The sequence below is a fragment of the Lagopus muta genome, chromosome W (genome assembly GCF_023343835.1).
Source record: "Lagopus muta isolate bLagMut1 chromosome W, bLagMut1 primary, whole genome shotgun sequence".
Taxonomy (NCBI): Eukaryota; Metazoa; Chordata; class Aves; order Galliformes; family Phasianidae; genus Lagopus; species Lagopus muta.
In genome coordinates this window covers 2,794,872-2,820,009 of record NC_064471.1, presented here as the reverse complement: position 1 = coordinate 2,820,009, position 25,138 = coordinate 2,794,872, and the positions used below count along the sequence as shown (strand labels likewise).

At 46.0% G+C, this 25,138-nt stretch overlaps 3 protein-coding genes across 8 annotated transcripts in view; 1 reads left to right on the top strand and 2 right to left on the bottom strand.

Annotated features, from left to right (window-relative positions):
• Positions 1–25,138, bottom strand: part of LOC125686397 (chromodomain-helicase-DNA-binding protein 1-like) — a 192,325-nt gene that overhangs the window by 156,007 nt on the left and 11,180 nt on the right. The gene's annotated exons all lie outside the window — the stretch shown is intronic.
• The window catches only part of LOC125686403 (uncharacterized), a 292,860-nt gene continuing 271,432 nt past the window's right edge, over positions 3,711–25,138 (bottom strand). For 2 of the 3 annotated variants that reach the window (XM_048930339.1, XM_048930340.1), the window contains exon 2: positions 3,711–9,627. In XM_048930339.1, the coding sequence (XP_048786296.1) occupies positions 5,606–8,659 (3,054 nt within the window). In that variant the 5' untranslated portion in view covers positions 8,660–9,627 and the 3' untranslated portion in view covers positions 3,711–5,605. Of the gene's footprint in view, positions 11,276–25,138 lie in introns of all 3 variants that reach the window. The other variant, XM_048930338.1, reaches the window with a different exon arrangement.
• LOC125686439 (uncharacterized) overlaps positions 14,033–25,138 on the top strand; it is a 152,637-nt gene continuing 141,531 nt past the window's right edge. The window contains exon 1 of the mRNA XM_048930416.1: positions 14,033–17,704. Coding sequence (XP_048786373.1) covers positions 15,658–16,794 — 1,137 coding nt within the window. The 5' untranslated portion in view covers positions 14,033–15,657 and the 3' untranslated portion in view covers positions 16,795–17,704. The remainder of the gene's footprint in view (positions 17,705–25,138) is intronic.

The following is a 25,138-nucleotide window of genomic DNA, read 5'->3' as shown; positions in this document are numbered from 1 at the left end:
AAAAAACATAGAACCATGACATTCCACCGCTTATTCTACATCGTTACATCATGCTTAAAATATATATATACATATATACAAAAAAAAATGATTAAAATGCATTACTCACACATGGCTATATATATATATATATATATATATATATATATATATATACACACACACACATAGAATTACTGACTGCACTCCCCGGCATCAAGTTTCCTTGTGGTACACATTGGACATCCCCATTCTTCTGCATTACCCACCAAGTGGATCCTGGTCCCTGGGCAAAAACTGTACCACGGAGAGGTTTGCCCTTTCCAGAAGCTGGAAGAACCCAAACTGCCTTTCCTAACATGTTCTTTACCTGTACAACAAGGACTTTATCTCCCTCTACGGTATGCAGGGAACTGGATTGGTTAGGACCATCACGATTGATAGATTCTCTGGTATTGACTAACCAGTTGGCTTCTGCCAAATGCTTCTCCCAGTGCTCAAATGTTCCGCCAGCCAGTGCTTTTAGCATCGTTTTTAACAATCCATTGTATCGTTCAATTTTACCAGAGGCTATTGTGCATGATAGGGAATATGGTAAATCCATGCAATGCCATGATCTTTGGCCCAACTATTTACAAGAGAATTTTTGAAATGAGTCCCATTATCTGACTCAATTCTTTCTGGGGTGCCATGTCGCCACAGGACTTGTTTCTCAAGACCCAGTATGGTGATTCGGGCGGTAGCATGGGGTACTGCATATGTTTCGAGCCACCCAGTGGTTGCCTCCACCATAGTAAGCACATAACGCTTACCATTGTGAGATCGTGGCAAGGTGATATAATCAATCTGCCATGCCTCCCCATATTTGTACTTTTGCCATCGCCCTTCCTCCCAGAGAGGTTTCATCCTCTTGGCTTGTTTGATGATGGCACATGTTTCACAGTTACGAATAACCTGTGCAATGGCATCCATAGTTAAGTCCACCCCTCGGTCTCTAGCCCATTTGTATGTAGCATCTCTCCCTTGATGAACTGAGGTCTCATGGGCCCATCGAGCTAGAAATAATTCACCTTTGTTCTACCAGTCCAGGTCTATTTGAGCCACCTCAATTTTGGCAGCTCGGTCTACCTGATGGTTGTTTTGCTGTTCTTCAGTAGCCTGAGTCTTGGGCACGTGAGCATCTACATGGTGCACCTTTACAACCATATTCGTTATTCGGGCAGCAATGTCTTTCCACAGTTCAGCAGCCCAAATAGTTTTACCCCTTCTTTGCCAGTTATTTTGCTCCCACTGCTGTAACCACCCCCATAAGGCATTTGCTACCATCCATGAGTCAGTGTAGAGATAGAGCATTGCCTCCTCTCCCGTTCAGTAACATCTAAGGCCAGTTGGACAGCCTTTACCTCTGCAAATTGGCTTGATTCTCCTTTCCCTTCAGTGGCCTCTGCAACTTGTCGTGTGGGGCTCCACACAGCAGATTTCCATCTGCGATGCTTTCCCACAATACGACACGATCCATCTGTGAACAGGGCATATTTCTTTTCATTCTCTGGTAGTTCATCGTATGGTGGGGCTTCTTTAGCACGTGATAGTTCTTCTCCCGGTGGTGTTCCAAACTTTTTACCTTCAGGCCAGTCCATGATGACCTCTAGGATTCCTGGACAGCTGAGGTTCCCCATCCGTGCTCGTTGTGTAATCAGTGCAATCCACTTGCTCCAAGTGGCATCAGTTGCATGATGGGTGGAGGGAACCTTTCCTTTAAACATCCAGTTCAGCACTGGCAGTCGAGGTGCCAGAAGGAGCTGTGTGTCAGTACCGACTACTTCAGAAGTAGCCCGAACCCCCTCATACGTGGCTAAGATCTCCTTCTCAGTTGGAGTGTAGCCCTCTTCCGACCCCCTGTAGGCTCGACTCCAGAATCCCAGGGGTCGGCCTCGGGTCTCTCCTGAGGCTCTTTGCCACAAGCTCCAAGTGGGACCGTTCTCTCCAGCAGCAGTATAGAGGATGTTCTTTATACCCTGTCCCGTCCGTACAGGCCCTAGGGCCATGGCACGGGCTATCTCCTTTTTAATCTGTTCAAAAGCCTGCTGCTGCTCAGGGCCCCATGTAAACTCATTTCTCATTCGCGTCACATAATAAAGGGGGCTTACAATGAGGCTGTAGTTTGGAACGTGCATTCTCCAAAAGCCCACTGCACGCAGAAAAGATTGTGTCTCTCTTTTGCTAGTGGATGGAGACATAGCAGTGATTTTGTCGATCACATCTGTCGGGATGTGACGACAGCCATCTTGCCACTTTATACCTTGAATCTGAATTTCCTGGGCAGGTCCTTTCACTTTGCTTCGCTTAATAGCAAAACCAGCACTCAGAAGAATTTGGATTATTCGCTCTCCTTTTGTAAAAACTTCTGCTGTATCGCCCCACACAATGATGTCATCAATGTACTGCAGGTGCTCAGGAGCACTGCCCTGTTCCAATACAGTTTGGATTAACCCATGGCAAATGGTCGGGCTGTGTTTCCACCCCTGGGGCAAACGGTTCCAGGTATACTGAACGCCCCTCCATGTGAAAGCAAACTGTGGCCTAGATTCTTTGGCCAAAGGAATGGAAAACAAGGCATTAGCAATGTCAATGGTGGCATACCATTTGGCTGCTTTTGACTGCAGTTCATACTGGAGTTCTAACATGTCCGGCACAGCAGCACTCAGTGGGGGTGTGCCTTCATTCAGGCCACGGTAGTCCACCGTCAGCCTCCATTCTCCACTGGCTTGACGCACTGGCCATATGGGGCTGTTAAAAGGCGAGTGAGTTTTGCTGATCACTCCCTGGCTCTCTAGTTGACGAATCAACTTATGAATGGGGAGCAAAGAATCCCTGTTGGTGCGGTACTGCCACCTGTGCACTGTTTTTGTGGCAATCAGTACCTGTTGCTCTTTTACTCGCAGCAGCCCCACAACAGATGGATCTTCTGACAGGCCAGGCAAAACAGACAACTGCTTAATGTTGTCTGTGTCCACAGCAGCTATTCCAAAGGCCCATCGATACCCCTTAGGATCCTTGAAATGCCCCCTTCTGAGATAATCAATACCTAGTATACATGGAGCCCCTGGGCCTGTCACAATAGGATGTTTTTGCCAGTCCTTACCACTGAGGCTTATCTCAGCCTCCAACACAGTCAATTCTTAAGAGCCCACGGTCACTCCAGAAATATGGATTAATTCTGTCCCTTCATGACTCGAGGGCATCAGAGTGCACTGTGCACCAGTGTCAACCAGTGCCTTATATTTCAGTGGTTCTGATGTGCCAGGCCATCGAATCCACACAGTCCAATATACTCTATTATCCCTTTCCCCCCCCTGACTGAGGGCAGGGCCCCTCTATTCATTACCTGTGGTAACTGGAGCAACTGCACTGGTGTTTGATCTGCTTTGTAATTCTTTCACCCGGGCTCGTAGTACAGGAGTAGGTTGACCGTGCCACTTCCTCATGTCTTCTCCATGGTCACGTAGGTAATACCATAAGGCAATTCGCGGTGTACTATCCCTTACTTGAGCCGGAGAGCGTTTGCCTCTAACAGCTGAGATTTTTGATGGTGCATGTGAGAAGGAAGGTTCATTGTCTTTAGTTAGGTGGGCTCGCAAAAATTTCATCATCTCCTTCATCTCCTTCGCTAGACTCATTTGATTATCCTGATCTTCATCAAGCGTCTCTGATACTGCTACAGGTTTGTCACGGTTAATCAGTTGAGACATTTGCTCCGTCATTTTTGATATAGCAGCAACGGCAGCATGAATTGGGGACATCAATTGTTCGTAGTTTTGGAGCGTAAGAATTAATTCATAAACTAAGGGCGTTCTCTGTTCTTCCTGGTATCTGTCACATGCTGACGTTAGTGTAGCGGCATATTTGTCCGGTGCTGTTGTCACGATTTTCTGCCATATCTCAGGCGTTGTCCTCACTTTTTCAGGGTCGCGGTTTTGGTGTGGTTGGTTAGGAACAAAGTTAGGGTCATACAACATTTCCACCACGCCTATTTCCCTCAAATACTGGATACCCTTTTCAACTGTATCCCATTTCTTCATCGCAATCTTCAAGCCATTTTTGAAGGGATACTTTTCCTTCACGACTCGTTCCCAGAGTGAGGCAGCCTCATCCGAACATCGACTAATTCCTCTATCAGTAGCTGGATCTCTGGCAATGGCACCTAGTTGGCGAGCTTCATTACCATCCAGAGACAAGCTATGGGCCCTACTGTCCAAACAGCGAACCAACCAGGAAACAAGACTTTCATTCGGGTGCCGTGTAAACTCCTTTCTTGAACCTTGGATTTCAGTCATCTTTAGAGGCCAGCGAGTAATAATAGAGACTTTCTCTTCATCTCTCTCTTCTGCATGTCTCTTAGTTTTCCCTTTTGCCTTTCGCGATGGTGGTGGTTCTGAGGAGGGCCCCTCGCCTGGATCTTCCTCCACCTCCTCCTCCTCTTCTTCTCTTTTTCATTCAAGATACGAAGACACTTGTTTCCATTTCTTGCCCTCCACAGGAGCAACTGGTATTGTTACTGGTGTCTCCTGTGATTGATTAGATTTGACTTGGGGATTTTCCCCTTTGGCTTGAACCTCAGCTCGGAAACTCTCTCTCTCCCGAATGGTATTATATAGGGCACGGTAAGCACAAGCCAAACCCCAAATAAGTTGTACCTCCTTAGATTTATGTAAGCCGCATAGTCCCTGACTCAAATACTGGCTTAGTTTCTCAGGATCCCACAGGTGTTCAAGAGTAAAATCCCATGACACTGCGGGTCCCCATGCTTCTAAGACCTTTCCTAAACCTCTCCATATCCCCTGCCAGTCATCATTCTCTAGTTTTGGAGGAGACTCCTTATTACGAATGCGTTGGAGTACATTCAGGAGAAATGATGACGCGAACAACAACATGAGTATTAATTCAAGATTCGTAAAACGTTTGACAAACCGAGAAGAAATCCCGGAGACTGGTCTGAACATCGTGTTGTTTGTAAATGTCACGGATTTGACCAGATCAATCTATGTCCGTGACAGGGGCGACAGGCCTCTGCCCTCTCCCCCCCCCCACCCCAGTCCCACAAAATGGGAAGGAAGGAAGGGAGGAAAAGAACAGCGGCAACAATCTATGGAGGAAAACTTATTTTACTATAATATTGGAATACAAGATAACACAATAGATACGATTTAATTGCAATTGAGATTAATAAATCAGACAAGATGAGAGAGAGAGAGAGTTCCCGGGACCGATTCAAACCTGAAAAGCTTGGAACGGCTAGGAAAGCACCCTCCAGCACCCACTGCCAGGCAGCAAGAGAGCGCCCCCCCCCACCCGGAAGGGCCAGATCCCGTGACTGCTGTAATGTACAGGGATAGGTAGCTGGGATTGGGGCAGTGACACTTCAATGCCCCGTACACTACATGATGTTTTGATGTGGAATACTGAAACCCAAAAACAAAAAACAAAACAAAAACAAAAAACATAGAACCATGACATTCCACCCCTTATTCTACATCGTTACATCATGCTTAAAATATATATACATATATACAAACAAACAAAAAATGATTAAAATGCACACATGGCTATATACATATACATAGAATTAGTAACTGCACTCCCCCGGCATCAAGTTTCCTTGTGGTACACACTGGACATCCCCATTCTTCTGCATTACCCACCAAGTGGATCCTGGTCCCTGGGCAAAAACTGTACCACGGAGAGGTTTGCCCTTTCCAGAAGCTGGAAGAACCCAAACTGCCTTTCCTAACATGTTCTTTACATGTACAACAGGGACTTTATCTCCCTCTACGGTATGTAGGGAACTGGATTGATTAGGACCATCACGATTAATAGATCCTCTGGTATTGACTAACCAGGTGGCTTCTGCCAAATGCTTCTCCCAGTGCTTAAATGTTCCGCCACCCAGTGCTTTTAGCATCGTTTTTAACAATCCATTGTATCGTTCAATTTTACCAGAGGCTGGTGCATGATAGGGAATATGGTAAATCCACTCGATGCCATGATCTTTGGCCCAAGTATTTATAAGAGAATTTTTGAAATGAGTCCCATTATCTGACTCAATCCTTTCTGGGGTGCCATGTCGCCACAGGACTTGTTTCTCGAGACCCAGTATGGTGTTTCGGGCGGTAGCATGGGGTACTGCATATGTTTCAAGCCACCCAGTGGTTGCCTCCACCATAGTAAGCACATAATGCTTACCATTGCGAGATCGTGGCAAGGTGATATAATCAACCTGCCATGCCTCCCCATATTTGTACTTTTGCCATCGCCCTTCCTCCCACAGAGGTTTCATCCTCTTGGCTTGTTTGATGATGGCACATGTTTCACAGTTATGAATAACCTGTGCAATGGCATCCATAGTTAAGTCCACCCCTCGGTCTCTAGCCCATTTGTATGTTGCATCTCTCCCTTGATGACCTGAGGTCTCATGGGCCCACCGAGCCAGAAATAATTCACCCTTGTTCTGCCAGTCCAGGTCTATTTGAGCCACCTCAATTCTGGCAGCTCGGTCTACCTGATGGTTATTTTGCTGTTCTTCAGTAGCCCGACTCTTGGGCACATGAGCATCTACATGGCGCACCTTCACAACCATATTCTTTGTTCGGGCAGCAATGTCTTTCCACAGTTCAGCAGCCCAAATAGGTTTACCCTTTCTTTGCCAGTTATTTTGCTCCCACTGCTGTAACCACCCCCATAAGGCATTCGCTACCATCCACGAGTCAGTGTAAAGATAGAGCATTGGCCACCTCTCCCGTTCAGCGACATCTAAGGCCAGTTGGACATCCTTTACCTCTGCAAATTGGCTCGATTCGCCTTTCCCTTCAGTGGCCTCTGCAACTTGTCGTGTGGGGCTCCACACAGCAGATTTCCATCTGCGATGCTTTCCCACAATACGACACGATCCATCTGTGAACAGGGCATATTTCTTTTCATTCTCTGGTAGTTCATTGTATGGTGGGGCCTCTTTAGCACGTGATACTTCTTCTGCTGGTGGTGTTCCAAACTTTTTACCTTCAGGCCAGTCCATGATGACTTCTAGGATTCCTGGACGGCTAAGGTTCCCCATCCGTGCTCGTTGTGTAATCAGTGCAATCCACTTACTCCAAGTGGCATCAGTAGCATGATGGGTGGAGGGAACCTTTCCTTTAAACATCCAGTTCAGCACTGGCAGTCGAGGTGCCAGAAGGAGCTGTGTTTCAGTACCGACTACTTCGGAAGCAGCCCGAACCCCTTCATAAGCGGCTAAGATCTCCTTCTCAGTTGGAGTGTAGTGCTCTTCAGACCCTCTGTATGCCCGACTCCAGAATCCCAGGGGTCGGCCTCGTGTCTCTCCTGAGGCTCTTTGCCACAAACTCCAAGTGGGACCGTTCTCTCCAGCAGCAGTGTAGAGGATGTTCTTTATACCCTGCCCCGTTCGTACTGGTCCTAGGGCGACGGCACGGGCTATCTCCTGTTTAATCTGTTCAAAAGCCTGCTGCTGCTCAGGGCCCCATGTAAACTCATTTCTCATTCGCGTCACATAATAAAGGGGGCTTACAATGAGGCTGTAGTTTGGAACATGCATTCTCCAAAAGCCCACTGCACCCAGAAAAGATTGTGTCTCTCTTTTGCTAGTGGGTGGAGACATAGCAGTGATTTTGTCGATCACGTCTGTCGGAATGTGACGACGGCCATCTTGCCACTTTATACCTAGGAACTGAATCTCCTGGGCAGGTCCTTTCACTTTGCTTCGCTTAATAGCAAAACCAGCACTCAGAAGAATTTGGATCATCCTCTCTCCTTTTGTGAAGACTTCTTGTGCTGTATCGCCCCACACAATGATGTCATCAATGTACTGCAGGTGCTCAGGAGCACTGCCCTGTTCCAATACAGTTTGAATCAACCCATGGCAAATGGTTGGGCTGTGTTTCCACCCCTGGGGCAAACGGTTCCAGGTATACTGAATGCCCCTCCATGTGAAAGCAAACTGTGGCTTACATTCTTTGGCCAAAGGGATGGAAAAGAAGGCATTAGCAATGTCAATGGTGGCATACCATTTGGCCGCTTTTGACTCCAGTTCATACTGGAGTTCTAACATGTCCGGCACAGCAGCACTCAGTGGGGGTGTGACTTCATTCAGGCCACGGTAGTCCACCGTCAGCCTCCATTCTCCACTGGCTTTACGCACTGGCCATATGGGGCTGTTAAAAGGCGAGTGAGTTTTGCTGATCACTCCCTGGCTCTCTAGTTGACGAATTAACTTATGAATGGGGAGCAAAGAATCCCTGTTGGTGCGGTACTGACGCCTGTGCACCAATTTTGTAGCAATTGGTACCTGTTGCTCTTTTACTCGCAGCAGCCCCACAACAGATGGATCTTCTGACAGGCCAGGCAAAACAGACAGCTGCTTAGTGTTGTCTGTGTCCACAGCAGCTATTCCAAAGGCCCATCGATACCCCTTAGGATCCTTGAAATGCCCCCTTCTGAGATAATCAATACCTAGTATACATGGAGCCCCTGGGCCCGTCACAATAGGATGTTTTTGCCAGTCCTTACCAGTGAGGCTTATCTCGGCCTCCAACACAGTCAATTCTTGAGAGCCCCCGGTCACTCCAGAAATATGGATTGATTCTGTCCCTTCATGACTCGAGGGCATCAGAGTGCACTGTGCACCAGTGTCCACCAGGGCCTTATATTTCAGTGGTTCTGATGTGCCAGGCCATCGAATCCACACAGTCCAATATACTCTATTATCCCTTTCCCCCCCCTGACTGAGGGCAGGGCCCCTCTATTCATTACCTGTGATAACTGGAGCAACTGCACTGGTGGTAGATCTGCCTTGTAATTCTTTCACCCGGGCTCGTAGTACAGGAGTAGGTTGACCGTGCCACTTCCCCATGTCTTCTCCATGGTCACGTAGGTAATACCATAAGGTAATTCGCGGTGTATTATTCCTTACTTGAGCCGGAGAGCGTCTGCCTCTAACAGCTGAGATTTTTGATCGTGCACGTAAGAAGGAAGGTTTATCGTCTTTAGTTAGGTGGGCTCGGATTATCTCCTTCATCTCCTTCACCTCCTTCGCTAGACTCATTTGATTATCCTGATCTTCATCCAGCGTCTCTGATACTGCTACAGGTTTGTCACGGTTAATCAGTTGAGACACTTGCTCCGTCATTCTTGATATTGCAGCAACGGCAGAATGAATTGGAGACAGCAATTGTTCGTAGTTTTGGAGCGTAACAATTAATTCATAAATTAAGGGTGTTCTCTGCTGTTCCTGGTATCTGTCACACGCTGACGTTAGTGTAGCGGCATATTTGTCCGGCGCTGTTGTCACAATTTTCTGCCATATCTCAGGCGTTGTCCTCACTCTTTCAGGGTCGCGGTTTTGTTGTGGGTGGTTAGGAACAAAGTCAGGGTCATACAACATTTCCACCACGCCTATTTCCCTCAAATACTGGATACCCTTTTCAACTGTATCCCATTTTTTCATTGCAATCTTCAAGCTATTTTTGAAGGGATACTTTTCCTTCACAGCTGTTAACACTCGTTCCCAGAGGGAGGCAGCCTCATCCGAACACCGACTAATTCCTCTATCAATAGCTGGATCTCTGGCAATGGCACCTAGTTGGCGAGCTTCATTACCATCCAGAGACAAGCTATGGGCCCCACTGTCCCAGCAGCGAACCAACCAGGAAACAATACTTTCATTCAGGCGCCGTGTGAACTCCTTTCTTGAACCTTGGATTTCAGTCATCTTTAGAGGCCGGCGAGTAGTAATAGAGACTTCCTCTTCATCACTCTCTTCTGCATGTCTCTTAGTTTTCGCTTTTGCCTTTCGCGATGGTGGTGGTTTTGAGGAGGGCCCCTCGCCTGGATCTTCCTCCTCCTCCTCCTCTTCTTCTCTTTTTCGTTCAAGACGCGAAGACACTCGTTTCCATTTCTTGCCCTCCACAGGAGCAACTGGTATTGTTACTGGTGTCTCCTGTGATTGATTAGATTTGACTTGGGGATTTTCCCCTTTGGCTTGAACCTCAGCTCGGAAACTCTCTCTCTCCAGAATGGTATTATATAGGGCACGGTAAGCACAAGCCAAACCCCAAATAAGTTGTACCTCCTTAGATTTATGTAAGCCGCATAGTCCCTGACTCAAATACTGGCTTAGTTTCTCAGGATCCCACAGGTGTTCAAGAGTAAAATCCCATGACACTGCGGGTCCCCATGCTTCTAAAACCTTTCCTAAACCTCTCCATATTCCCTGCCAATCATCATTCTCTAGTTTCGGAAGAGACTCCTTTCCCTTATTACAAATGAATTGGAATACATTCAGGAGAATTGATGACACGCACACCAACATGACTATTAATTCAGGATTCAAAAAACGTTTGACAAACCGAGAAGAAAACCCGGAGACTGGTCTGAACATCGTGTTGTTTGTAAAATTAGCTATTCCATTTGGGATGTAGTTGTTTGTGAAATTAGCCATTCCTTCTGGGATGTAGCTGTTTGAGAAATTAGCCATTCCTTCTGGGATGTAGATGTCAAAGTTCAAATCATACCACATTGCAACTAGGTAAAACATAGGTGTCTCCATCAGTGTCATTAGGTACCTATATATGGTTGCAATTCCACAACACATAATTATGAGCTGGATTATTGGCCAGTAGGTTGTGACTAACACCATTGCTTTTAATCCTTTACCCAGCACCCCCACGATAACGAGTGGGTTCATCGCTGGTGCTTGCTAAAAAAGGGTTAATGAATTGAAGCTAACAAGAGGAGAGAGAAAAAAAAAAAAGAAAAAAGGCACTACCCAGACTAAGTAGTGCTCAAAGTTTACAAATATCCCAGAACACTGGCAGTACGCCTAATCTTTCAAGGTCAGGTTTTCCAGCACAGAAACCTGAACTACTGATAATGCTCCCTAACGAAGCTCTCTAAGAGCAGAGAGAAAAAGAGATTCGTTCAAAAAGCTAAAAAGCAGTTCGGGCCCCACGTTGGGCGCCAAAAATCTGTCACGGATTTGACCAGATCAATCTATGTCCGTGACAGGGGCGACAGGCCTCTGCCCTCTCCCCCCCCCCACCCCAGTCCCACAAAATGGGAAGGAAGGAAGGGAGGAAAAGAACAGCGGCAACAATCTATGGAGGAAAACTTATTTTACTATAATATTGGAATACAAGATAACACAATAGATACGATTTAATTGCAATTGAGATTAATAAATCAGACAAGATGAGAGAGAGAGAGAGTTCCCGGGACCGATTCAAACCTGAAAAGCTTGGAACGGCTAGGAAAGCACCCTCCAGCACCCACTGCCAGGCAGCAAGAGAGCGCCCCCCCCCACCCGGAAGGGCCAGATCCCGTGACTGCTGTAATGTACAGGGATAGGTAGCTGGGATTGGGGCAGTGACACTTCAATGCCCCGTACACTACATGATGTTTTGATGTGGAATACTGAAACCCAAAAACAAAAAACAAAACAAAAACAAAAAACATAGAACCATGACAGTAAAATTAGCTATTCCATTTGGGATGTAGTTGTTTGTGAAATTACCCATTCCTTCTGGGATGTAGATGTCAAAATTCAAATCATACCACATTGCAAGTAGGTAAAACATAGGTGTCTCCATCAGTGCCCTTAGGTAGTTATATATGAATGCAATTCCACAACACAAAAGTGTGAGATGGATTATTGGCCAGTAGGTTGTGAGTAACACCATTGCTTTAAATCCTTTACCCAGCACCCCCAGGATAACGAGTGGGTTCATCACTGGTGCTTGCTAAAAAGGGGTTAACAAATTGAAGCAAACAAGAGGAGGGGAAAAAAAAGAAAAAAAAGGCACTACCCAGACTAAGTAGTGCTCAAAGTTTACCAATATCCCAGAACACTGGCAGTACGCCTAATCTTTCAAGGTCAGGTTTTCCAGCACAGAAACCTGAACTACTGATAATGCTCCCTAACGAAGCTCTCTAAGAGCAGAGAGAAAAAGGGATTCGTTCTAAAAGCTAAAAAGCAGTCGAGCCCCACGTTGGGCGCCAAAAATCTGTCACGGAGTTGACCAGATCAATCTATGTCCGTGACAGGGGCGACAGGCCTCTGCCCTCCCCCCCCCACCCCAGTCCCACAAAAATGGGAAGGAAGGAAGGGAGGAAAAGAGCAGCGGCAACAATCTATGGAGGAAAACTTATTTTACTATAATATTGGAATACAAGATAACACAATAGATACAATTTAATTGAAATTGAGATTAATAAATCAGACAAGATGAGAGAGAGAGAGAGTTCCCGGAACCGAGTCAAACCTGAAAAGCTTGGAACGGCTAGGAAAGCACCCTCCAGCACCCACTGCCAGGCAGCAAGAGAGCGCCCCCCCCACCCGGAAGGGCCAGATCCCATGACTGCTGTAATGTACAGGGATAGGTACCTGGGATTGGGGCAGTGACACTTTAATGCCCCATACACTACATGATGTTTTGATGTGGAATACTGAAACCCAAAAACGAAAAACAAAAACAAAAAAAAAACATAGAACCATGACACAACCTTACATATAATCAAAGAGCATATAGGACTTGATTTTCTGTTAACTGTTCACCTGTTTGTTAATTTACTATATCACACGACATCATGTTACGTCTTCCCTTCAATCTTGCTTTCATTGCTATCCTCTTCCAATCAACTCTATCCCATGGTGCAATTTGTCTTTTTTCCTCCTTTCTTCACTGATTAATGTTTGCAAAAAGAGGCCAAACATAAACAGAAATTATGAACACTATCAAGAATTGAATTGAAACTCTAGATCAAAAACAATGGAGTAAGGCAAATTAAACTGCAGAATAATTATGCTGTTAAATATGATGTATACAGAAAGGGAATATTTAGCATTTGTCATTGAAGAGGATGTCTTCTAGAGTCTTAATCCTGCTACAAAAGAAGGAATTCTGTTTTGAATAAATTCTCTTTCAAAAACATGTCATATAAGTCTGTCTTCTCAAGTTCCAAGCAGATATTTTTTTTAATATATATATAAACCTAGTAAAATTAAAACAGTTTAATTTCATAAAAGTTATTCTTAAATGAGAAACCAGGCATTAAATACATTGCATTTTGTTCAGCTGAAAAAAAAAATTATCCATACCACTAAATAAAGACATGAATGCACGAGACTGCACAAAGTAATTACAAGATTCCCACTTCAAAAATGTGTAGTTTCACATATAAACTTTATTTTGGATTATCAACATAAGTCTATAAAGAACTTCTTCCAGGTTATATAGTAAAGAAGATTCTCTCATTCATAGCTCAAGGTCCCTGGTAGGGGCACACAACTAGGAAGAGTCAGCTAATTTGTATAAGGTACGAGGAAGAAAAACTCCAAGACAGAAAGCTACGCAAGCCATGCTGCAAAAACACTGCTAGAGTATACTCTTTAGATGCCTTTATAAGGTCTAGATTGATAAAGGACCCAAGAGAGGGCAATTTATCACTAATATAAACAGCATTCATTACATTACACTGCCTTAATCCTACACTTCAAAAACAACAGGAAAAAGAATATAAATTTGAGAAATACACAAGTTCAACTTACTAAAACCAGAAAAGATCAATTTCAACAGGGTCTTTGAAAAGCATCTGAGATGACAGTGAACTGTTATTTTAATAAACCAGAAGTTCAAGTCACGCATACATTTGAATATTGAGAGTCCTTTCCTTTCCAGAATGAATAAGTAACAGACATTAAATGCTAAACTATTTAAACTGAAACTTCATAGGTAATTTTTTTTGTTTAAGTTTCAAAATATCTGAACTATTCAACATTTAATTTATATGTATTAAAAAAAAAAAAATTCATGTTATTCATCATCACTAATACAAAGCAAAGGGGACTGTCATGGAGTTATTTCTAGATCTGTGTCCATGATGGGGGCAGCAGGCCCCTGGAAGGGGGGGGGGGGGGGGGGGGGAAGAGAGAGAAGGGAAAAAAGAAGTGTTGGTGGTTTCTGGCCTGTGACTAATTAGGCAGCAGATTTGCAGGCCTGTGCCTCCGGAGAGGGGGGAGGGTAGGAAAGGCAGATAGCAGATGGGTCTAACAGGGGGAAAAAAAAAAGAAAGAAAAAAAAAACAGAGCAACAGCATCGATCTGAGGAGGAACGTTAATTTACTAAATCCAACAAAATGAGAGAGTGCCCAAAGCTGTAGAGTGCAGAGGGAACCACATGCTTCTCCACCGGGAAACCAAGAGTCTGCCAGAGGAAAAGAGGCTGGTGTTCTGCCAGGAGCTCCACCTTTCTTCCTCTGGGCCTGAAGTCCTTTGGGAATGACACTCCTCCCCTCCCCTCTGAGAACCAAAATGCCCAAAAAAGGCAATCCACAGAACCAGAACATTAACTGTAACTCCCACTGCTTTACATGCTATTCTGATGTAGAATACCAACAACAAAAATCACAAAACCATGACAGGAACAAAGAATATAAAATTCAGGCTACCAGGAAGTGTTATTTCCTGACCTCAGCCATTATGAGTTAAGAACTTGATCCCATTTTCCTGACTTAGGCTGACAACTCAAAAACCAATAAAGAATACATAGCATTTCCAGAACTACAAACTATTAACTGCTGCAAGTACAATAAATGTTCCTGTATGAATCCTTCTTTGTTTTTTTTGTTGTTGTTTTTTTTGTTTTGTTTGTTTGTTTTGGCTCAAAGCTTGCTTCTTGAGGTATTTCTTGTGATAAGACTGACTTGTCTAGGAGATGAGTGATGGGTGTTACTGTGTGGCAATCAACATCACTGTGTGTGTGGACAATTTTAGCTGTTTGCCTTCGGAAGATAGTGCTAAGGACTGTTTACTGGCGGAAGATCTAGCCTGTGACCAAATAACTCCTGTTAGCTATGGGAGACTGGGGGATGATAGCATTGTATCCTGTGAAGGCAAGATACAAGTTGGCGCCTCCCTCCTCCCTCTTATCTGATGGCAAGGCCAGGAAGATAAGAACAAAGGAGTTTCCTGCCAGAAGCTGCCACTCCAAAGACAGCTGACTCAACCACTTTGGACTTACAACAATGCCCAATGACCCAGCACTACTGAAGATCAATGACTGAACTACAAACCACGCTGGTGGTGACTATCTCCCTTGTATGGGAACTGCTGAGTCATGGCCTGAACCTCTGATTGATCACCTGGGGCGAGCCATGAATCAGCCAGAGGAGCACAGGTGAAGGCAATTCACCTGTGCTGCCAGAAGGGGGGGAGTCAGGCTCCACCCCTCCTAGACCTATTTAAGAGCTGGCTACCAGTGGGGAAGGATCTCTGCTGGAGGTTGCCTCTATTGGTGTTTTGTGGTGAGCCCAGCTGAAGGATAAGCCTCCCATTTTATTTTCTTTTGTTATCGTTGTCCACTTTGCCTAACTCTTTTGATTACATTGTGATTGTAACATCTTGATATCCGTTGATTATACACTTGGCGAGCCAGGCAGACCGAATATACTAAAATTAACATTCTGTCTTTTCTTTGAAATTTCTATAAATGGGTTAAGGGGGAGAACAATACTCCTCTAGAGAAAACGATTCCAGAGCAGATCCCAGGATTTTAGGGATGCCCCTATTATGAGTTAGCAGTTATCATTGAAAAATGGGGTCCCTTACGCGTTATGGGCAATATCACCCCATATCGCATGGCGGACTATTTTCAAGGCCTTGGCAAGGATGTCCTCATTACTAATGAAAAACAACTGGCTGCCTCCATGGTGGCATGGCCATTATTAAGTGCCTTAAATCATGCGGATATAAAAAATAATACTTTAGAAACTGAAAATCAGCTCTTGAAAGACCGCATTGAAAAGCTGGAGCATGAACTTGGCGTTTTAACAGGGAAAAAGCCAATTCTACATCTTCCTGTAGGCCAAATTCGTAACATTTCAATAAATGATGACCAGACTCCTGAATCAACAGACTTGGTTGATCAGGAAAACAAGAAATCCAAATCAGACCTTGAATGTCCAATTCTGACTGATCCACTGGAAGTCCGTCCTGTCGTAACCCAGAAAACAAAAAAAATACAGGACAGACCGGCAGGGGTGCCGCCTGATCAGTGGCCCCCTGCCCAGACTCATTTACACGTAACGGGTCGGCCATACACGGCAACAGAATTGATGGACTTAGTACAACAACTTCAGCAGAAGCCTAGAGAAAGTGTGCCGGCTTGGTTATTGAGATTGTGGGATTCTGGGGCAGAAAGTGTCTTGGTGAATGGCCCAGAAATAGCTAAGTTGGCCACCATGACTGTTCATCCTGCTCTCAGACAGAGGTTATATGTGGGTAATCAATATCATGATGAAAACCATTCCATACTAGAATGGTTAATGGCAGCCTGCCGTATGGTATGGCCGAATAAATCGGACATACCTTTACATACAGGCATGTGGTCCTCCATGGAGGACCTTCAAAATTATATCCGCGAACTGGGTGTAAGAGAGGCTATCTATGAAGATACATTTGATGGCCCTGATATGGTTAAATTTTCAGCAGGGATGAGAGATTTAATTTTACAGCAAGCTCCCTGCCATCTGTACGGCACCCTAGTCTCCATATTAAATCCCCATGTAGCGTCAGAAGCCGCAGTCCAGCAGGCTGCCCAGTTAGTTGCTGACTTGGGAGAAACAGAACGCCTGCGGACTAGGCGCAATATTCGGTTTTTGGAGGAAGCAGAGGTCCTGCCAGTAAATAAAACCAAAATGCCGGCTACTCGAGCTCCTCCATTGGGACCCATCAGGGTATCCCAAAAATAAATGTTTAATGATTTAATTCGGGCTGGGGTCCTATTTGCTAAGATCGACCGCCAGCCCAACCATGTCCTTCTCCAGCTCTGGGGACAACTAAAGGACAATCAAAAATTCCAGAGCTACCCTAAGAAATCAAGGGTAAGAGCTACAGAGAGGGTTCCAACAAAAACATGGAACCTAGAAGATTTTATTGTTCCAAATAGGAAAAAAAAAAGTCACCTCAGGTGTCTTGGGCCACAATGCCTGAGCTGTCGGAAGCAAAAGAATTAGCCCTAGCACAATTCATGCAGTGACAAGGGATGTTAGTCCCCGTAGGGCCTCCAGACGGGACCGGAGGCCCTATGTAGAATTAACGATTTACTGGTCCCCAAAAAATATTCAGAGAGTTATGGCATTGGTAGACACGGGAGCAGAAACATCAATTATCTATGGAGATCCGAGAAAACTTGATGGCGACAGAGTGATGATTGGTGGTTTTGGGGGACAGACTATTCCTGTCACCCAAACATGGTTAAAATTGGGGGTTGGGCGTCTCCCACCCCGGGAGTACAAGGTGTCTATTGCCCCAGTCCAAGAATACATCCTGGGCATAGACATTCTATGGGGTCTGTCTCTCCAAACAACTGTGGGAGAGTTCAGACTTCGACAAAGATGTATCAGTATCCAGGCGGTGCAGGCAATATTAAGAGGCCATGCAAAACATGGGCCTGTTTGCCTGCCGAAACCGCACCGGATTACTAATGTGAGAAAGTATAGACTCCCAGGTGGACAAGATGAAATATCGAGAACAGTGCAGGAATTAGAAAAAGTGGGCATTATAAGACCTGCACACAGCCCGTATAACTCCCCCATATGGCCAGTGCGAAAGTCGGATGGCACATGGAGGATGACAGTAGATTACAGAGAATTAAATAAGGTCACGCCGCCTATTCTTGCAGCCGTACCCAATATTGCCTCCCTAATGGACACATTGAGTAGGGAGATAAAAACCTATCATTGTGTCCTAGATCTAGCAAATGCATTCTTCAGTATCCCAATTGCTGAGGAATCGCAAGATCAGTTTGCGTTTACATGGGGAGGCAGGCAGTGGACCTTTCAGGTCCTGCCACAGGGGTACGTGCATTCACCAATGTATTGTCACAATCTAGTGGCGCGTGACCTGGCTGATTGGACAAAACCTGATGATGTTAACCTATATCATTATATTGATGATCTCCTGTTGACGTCCGACTCACTGGAGGCAGTAGGACAGGCAGCAGACTCATTAACCGCCTATTTACAACAGAGGGGATGGGCTATAAATCCCCAAAAGGTGCAAGGTCCAGGCCTGTCCGTAAAATTCCTGGGGGTGGTTTGGTCAGGAAAGACCAAAGTGCTACCCAGTGCTGTTATAGATAAGGTTCAGGCATTCCCAGTCCCTACAACATCAAAGCAGCTGCAAGAGTTTCTAGGTATATTGGGTTATTGGCGTTCCTTTATACCTCACCTAGCACAGCTGCTAAGGCCACTATACAGACTCACAAAAAAGGGGCAGCTATGGGACTGGGGGAAAACCGAACAGGATGCTTTCCAACAAGCGAAACTGGCAGTTAAACAAGCCCAGGCATTGGGTATATTTGATCCTACCCTCCCAGCCAAGTTGGACGTTCATGTTACTCAAGACAGCTTCGGTTGGGGCCTGTGGCAACGCCAGAGCTCTGTTCGGACCCCCCATTGTTTCTGGTCTCAGGTTTGGCACAGAGCAGAAGAAAGATACAGTATGATTGACAGTTATTGGCTGCCTATTCAGCATTACAGGCAGTAGAGCCAATAACTCAAACAGCTGCAGTTATAGTCAAGACCACTCTGCCAATTCAGGGGTGGGTGAAAGATCTGACCCACCTTCCTAAGACAGGGGTGGCCCAAGCACAAACAGTGGCACGATGGGTCGCCTGTCTCAGCCAAAGGAGCAGTCTGTCTTCATCCCCCTTGAAAGTAGAACTCCAGAAGATCCTAGGCCCAGTGACGTATCACAGTGATGCACCAAAAGAAATACTGGTCGCTCCACCAGAGAAGAGTCCCGTTCAGGAGGGAAAATATCCTATCCCTGAAGATGCCTGGTACACAGATGGGTCCAGCAAGGGCAACCCGAGCAAGTGGAGAGCAATAGCATACCATCCTTCCACCGAGACAATCTGGTTCGATGAGGGGGATGGTCAGAGCAGCCAATGGGCAGAACTGCGAGCCGTGTGGATGGTTATAACCAAGGAACACGGTGATGGTATCCTGAATATCTGTACAGGTAGTTGGGCTGTGTACCAGGGGCTCACTCTTTGGATTGCACAGTGGGCCACCCAGGAATGGACTATCCACCCCCGACCGATCTGGGGCAAAGACATGTGGTTAGATATATTGAATACAGTCAAACACAGGACTGTACGTGTCTACCATGTTTCTGGTCATCAGCCCCTACAGTCACCGGGATACGGTGAAGCCGACACAATGGATGGATTGAGAATTCACCATCTGAGAACATCGCCTGCTGGTTACATCAGAAGCTATGGCATGCTGGACAAAAGACAATGTGGGCAGCTGCTAAAGCATGGGGACTGCCCATACAACTATCTGATATCGTCCAGGCATGCCAGGATTGCGATGCTTGCTCCAAGATGAGACCGAGATCGTTGCCCGAAACAACAGCCCATCTTGCTAGGGGACACAATCCTCTCCAGCGATAGCAGGTCTATTACATCGGGCCCCTTCCTCGTTCCGAAGGGGCAAGATATGCCCTGACCTGTGTCGACACTGCAAGTGGGCTACTGCAGGCCTATCCAGTACCGAAAGCAAAGCAGGCATATACCATCAAGGCACTCACTAAACTGATGTCTGCCTACGGGACACCTCAAGTCATCGAGAGCGACCAAGGGACTCATTTTACTGGTGCAATGATACAGCGCTGGGCAGAAGAAAATAACATTGAATGGCAATTTCACCTGCCGTATAATCCAACAGGGGCAGGCCTCATCGAACGTTATAACCGTATTCTTAAGGCTGCCCTGAAGACAGACTCCTAGTCCTTGCAGGGGTGGATGAAAAGGCTGTATGAAACCCTGCGGGACCTGAATGAAAGACCTCGAGACGGCAGACCCAGTGCCCTGAGAATGTTGCAGATGACATGGGCCACCCTGCTTAGGATCCAAATTACGGGTACTGATCATCAGGTAAGACCCCAGATTGGTAACGAAAATAATCTTCTGCTCCCTGCCTCTGAGAATTTAGAGCCGGGTACCCATAAAATAAAATGGCCCTGGAAGGTGCAGGTAGGACCCAAGTGGTGTGGCCTACTTGCACCTTGGGGGAGACTATTGGAGGTGGGAGGCTCAGTAGTCCCTCCAGTAATAGGTACATGGCCTACTGATATTGTGGTCAACACTCCGATCTTTATTGCTAAAGGGACCCCCATCGTGTCCCTGTGTCAGATCAGGACACCTCCTTTGGTGCCTGATATTGTTATGCAGCTGCAGACATCTGGCCAGAAGGTGTGGTACAGGCGGCCAGGGCGTGCCCCAGTACGAGCGGAAGTGTTGACCCAGGATAGAAATATAGCCTGTATCTTGCCCTGGAGAGCAGACCTTCCCCTCCTGGTACCTGTAAAACATCTGTATTACTCCCCGTGAGTCTGTGAGCCTTCAGGACCACCAGAAGGAACAAAATGCCATCAAGCGTTCCAGTGTTGCTGTCAGATCATATACAACACCCGGTGATGGTCTGCATGGGACTGATGGAACATAGAACGGACCTGCACCTCAGGACCTCATGCCTCCAGTCACATCATCGAGCACTGGCCCATAGAAGAATATAGACATCCACTAATCATCACTCGTCTTGAATTGTACCAACACACGTCGCGATAAAATTGTATAAGCGTCGCGATATAGCGGATCTCTGTATTAGGGAAAGCTTACCCTTTAGGTAACCTGATCATTGGTTCACGCTGTGAAGGGGTGGAGTGTATGGAAACTGCTGTGTCACAGCCTGAACCTCTGATTGATCACCTGAGGTGAGCCATGAGTCAGCCAGAGGAGCACAGGTGAAGGCAATTTACCTGTGCTGCCAGAAGGGGGGGGAGCCAGGCTCCACCCCTCCTAGACCTATTGAAGAGCTGGCTAGCAGTGGGGAAGGATTTCTTCTAGAGATCGCCTCTATTGGTGTTTTGTGGTGAGCCCAGCCGAAGGGTAAGCCTCCCATTTTATTCTCTTTTGTTATCATTGTCCACTTTGCCTAACTCTCTTGATTATATTGTGATTGTAACATCTTGATATTGGTTCATTATACACTCCCTCTTGCTTCCTATAAAGACTCCTTGTTTATTCTTTCCTATCTTTTTTATCATCCTCCTTCCCTTTTCCATTACTCTAATTCATAATGGTGTCCGTCCTCCCTTTCCCCATCTCCATGATTAAAATTTGTAATAAACTGGTCAGTCCAACATTTGAACTGTTGTTTCTTAATCTCATGCTGGGTATACATATATTAAAAAGAACTTCCTCTCCCTCCTATAAACTGGAGTGAGATAGTTCCCTAAAGCAAATGTATTAAAATTGCATTGACCGCCTACTAAATGTCATGGCCTTATATGAAGAACATTATACAAAAGGGCTGCTCCAAAGGTAATGCCTCCTATTTTATTATGTTGGTCCACGACATCAGAAGCTGATGTTGGTGGTGCGGCAGTAGAGGTTGAACCTTCCCACCAATATCCCGTTCCATTTCATTGCCGTACAACAAATGGAAACAGAAAGGCAGTCTGAAAAAATTTCATCTGACATGGAAGTGCATATGAATTACAGAAACATAGAATGGCTTGGGTTGGAAGGGACCCCATCAAGCTCCAACCCCTCTGCCATAGGCAGGGCCACCAACCTCCAGATCTGGTAGTAGACCAGGTTGCCCAGGGCTCCATCCAACCTGGACTTGAACGCTTCCAGGGACAGGGCATCCACAACCACTCTGGACAGCCTGTTCTAGCACCTCACCACTCTCTCTGTAAAGAACTTCCCCCTGACATCTAATCTAAACATTCCTTCCTTGAGCTAAAAACCATTCCCCCTTGTCCTATCACTATCTACCTGAGTGAAAAGTTGATTCCCCTCCTGTTAATAATGCCCTTTTAAATGCTAGAAGGCTGCAATGAGGTCTCCTCACCAGTCTTTTCTTCTCCAGGCTGAACAAGTCCAGCTCCTTGAGCCTGTTTTTATAGGGGAGGTGCTCCAGCCCTCTGATCATCTTCATGGTTGTTATGGTTTTATGATTTTTGGTTATCGGTATTCCACATCATAACATCATGTAGCGCACTGAGAGTTAAAGAGTTAATGCTCCAGGTCTAGGTACCTGTCCCAGAAGAGAACAACTACTACATTCCCCAGAGGACTGTTCACTGCTCTGTTATCATTTCCGCTCAGGGGAACAGATATAAGGCCTTGGTAAGTCACCTGACACCCCTTTTTAATCGTCAGGCTCTCCTCCCTGCTGCTCGACCTGACTGCGTGTCTCACCTCAGCATTATAGTAAGGCCTTCAGTTTTCAGACACTCTCTCTCATTATATTTGATTTATTAGCTTCAATTCTAATTATATATCTTATTTATTAAATTACTTTGTTTCTCCTCAGATCGTTGCTGCTGTTTTGTTTTGGGGCCCATCTCTCTACCCTTTTACCCTTATGCCTTTCCGGGGCACAGATCTGTGGGTCCCTCCTTCCCTTCCCCATTACACTAATTCATAATAGTGTCCATCCTCCCCTTCCCCATCTCCCTGATTAAGATTTTTAATAAACTTGTTGGACCAACATTTGAATCATTGTTTCTTAATCTCATGCCAGGTATACAGATATCAAAGAACCTCCTCTCCCTCCTATAAATTGGAGGGAGACAGTGAGAAATACAAGAATCCTGGCTGCCAGCGAAGAACGAGGCAAAAAAATCATTTAGTATCTCAGCCTTCTCCATATCTGTTGTAGCCAGTTCTCCTTTCTCATTTATCAAAGGAGGTATACTCTCTTTGGACTTCTTCTGGCCAATGTACCTACAGAATCCCTTCTTGTTGTTTTTAACATGCCTTGCCAAGTTCAGTTCTGCCTGTACCTTGGCTCTCCTAATCCCCTTTCTGCAAGTCAGAACAGCATCCCTGTATTCTCCCCAGGTGACACGCCTTTGTTTCCACAGCTGGTATAATCTCATCCCGCAGTTTAACTAGCAAGTCCTTGCTAAGCTATGCCAGTTTCCTGCCTTCCCTGCTCACTTTCTTATTCTGAGAGACAGAGAGCTCTTGTGCTCCCAGAAAGGCATCCTTTCTTCCACTCCTTTGTCTCTAAGGACAGCTTCCTAGGAGATCTCATCCAACAATTCCTTAAACAGTCTAAAATTCACTCTTCCAAAGTTCAGGGTCCTGACCCCACTCTTTGCCAGGCCCACATTCCTCAAGATCGCAAACTCAACCAGGGCATGGTCACTGCAGCCTAGGCTGCCTCCAATCTTAATGTCTTTAACAATCTCTTCTACATTGGTAAGCAGCAGATCCAGCAGTGTTTCACCTCTGGTTGGTTTATCCAGTACTTGAACCAGAAAGTTATCATCCACACACTCCAAGAGATTCCTGGATCTCTTGCATCTTGCTGTGTGGCTTTCTCAGCAGATATCCGGGTGGTTTAAATCCCCCATCAGGATGAGTGCCTGTGAGCACGATGCCTCCCGCAGCTGAAGGAAGAAGGCTCCCCTTGATCAGGACACCTGTAGTAGACCCCTACCACCAGGTGCCCTTTATTAGTCCTGTCCCTAATTCTAACCCACAGGCTTTCAACCTGCTTCTCACTGTTTCTCAGAGGGAGCTCCTCACAGTCTATCTAGTCATTAACATAGAGTGCAACACCCCCACCCTTTCTACCTAGCCTATCCTTTCTAAAAAGGCAATATTCCTCTACAGTGGTATTCCAGTTATGGGAGTCATCCTACCACATTTCTATGATAGCAACCAGATCATAATTTTCTGAGCTCATCACAGTTTCCAACTCCCCCTGCTTATTTCCCATGCTACATGCATTAGTGTAAAGGCACTTCAGTTGGGCTTTCTGACACACCACCTTTCTGGAGGGGTCCTCCCTCAAACTTCTGGAAGAAATTTGAAGTTTTCCCCCACTGCTTCCTAGAGGGACATGAGAAGGTTTTGGACGGGGGGTCGGCAAGATTATTTCCTCTGAGGAGTTCCCACAAGATCCTACAGGACAGTTCAGAGGTTTTTCCCTGCAATTTCCTGGTGTGACAGCAATCCCAAGACTTTCTCTGTCCTGCCACACTTGACTCTCTTCCCCCATCAGATCAAGTATAAAGCCCTGGACTACTTGCTCTACCCTAACAAGCCTCATTGCATCCCCTTCCCCTTTTCAACCTAGTTTAAAGTCCTCTCAATGAGCCCCGCTAGCTCTTGAGCTAGGATCCATTTCCCTCTTAGAGACAAGTGACAGCCATCTGCAGCCATTAGACCAAGTGACGAGTAAATTGCCCTGTGGTTGAAAAACCCAAAGTTCCTGTGGTGGCACCAGCCTCAGCCACTTATTCATTATCTGGATTTTCCCAGCCTGTTCTATGTCTCTTGCTGCCCCAGAAGGGATAGAAGAAAATATCAGTTGTGTTCCTGCTCCCTCAACCAGCTGCCCTAAAGCCTTTTTTGATAGTTCGCAGGCTTCTCTTAGCTACTTCATTGCTGCCTGCCTGAACTATCAGTAATGGGTAGTAATCAGAGAGGTGAACCAGATCTGAGAGTTTTCTAGTTATGTCCTTGACTGGGGCCACAGGGAGGCAGCACACCTCCCTATGAGTCGGGTCCGGTCTGCATATGGGAACCTCCATTCCCAAGAGGATGGAATCACCTATAACAATAACCCTTCTCTTTTTCTTGGCAGAGGCAGTCTGGAGATGCAGAGTCGACCACCTTACCCTTGGCAATGTCTTAGGCAAACCTTCCTGTGCCTCCTTGTTCACTTCCCCCTTCAATGCCCAGTCCCTAAAACCTATTACTTAGGGGCAACCTGGGAAAGTAAGGTTGGTAGGGAAGTGTCACCCATGACGCCAAGCTGGGACTGTCTTCCAACTCTCCCCATCTCTCAGGTTCCCACTCTCTACCCAACAGTGATGGGGCAGGGGGTCCATCACTTTCTGGGGGTTATCTACCTGGCGCCTTTTTCTCTGGCATGCCAGGGAGTTACTCCACCAGTCAATCTCTTGCTCACAATCCCCAATGGTCCTCAACTTCTCCACCTCCTCCTTGAGCTCTGCCACCATGCTGAGCAGATCTTCCACCTGCTCACACCTCATGCA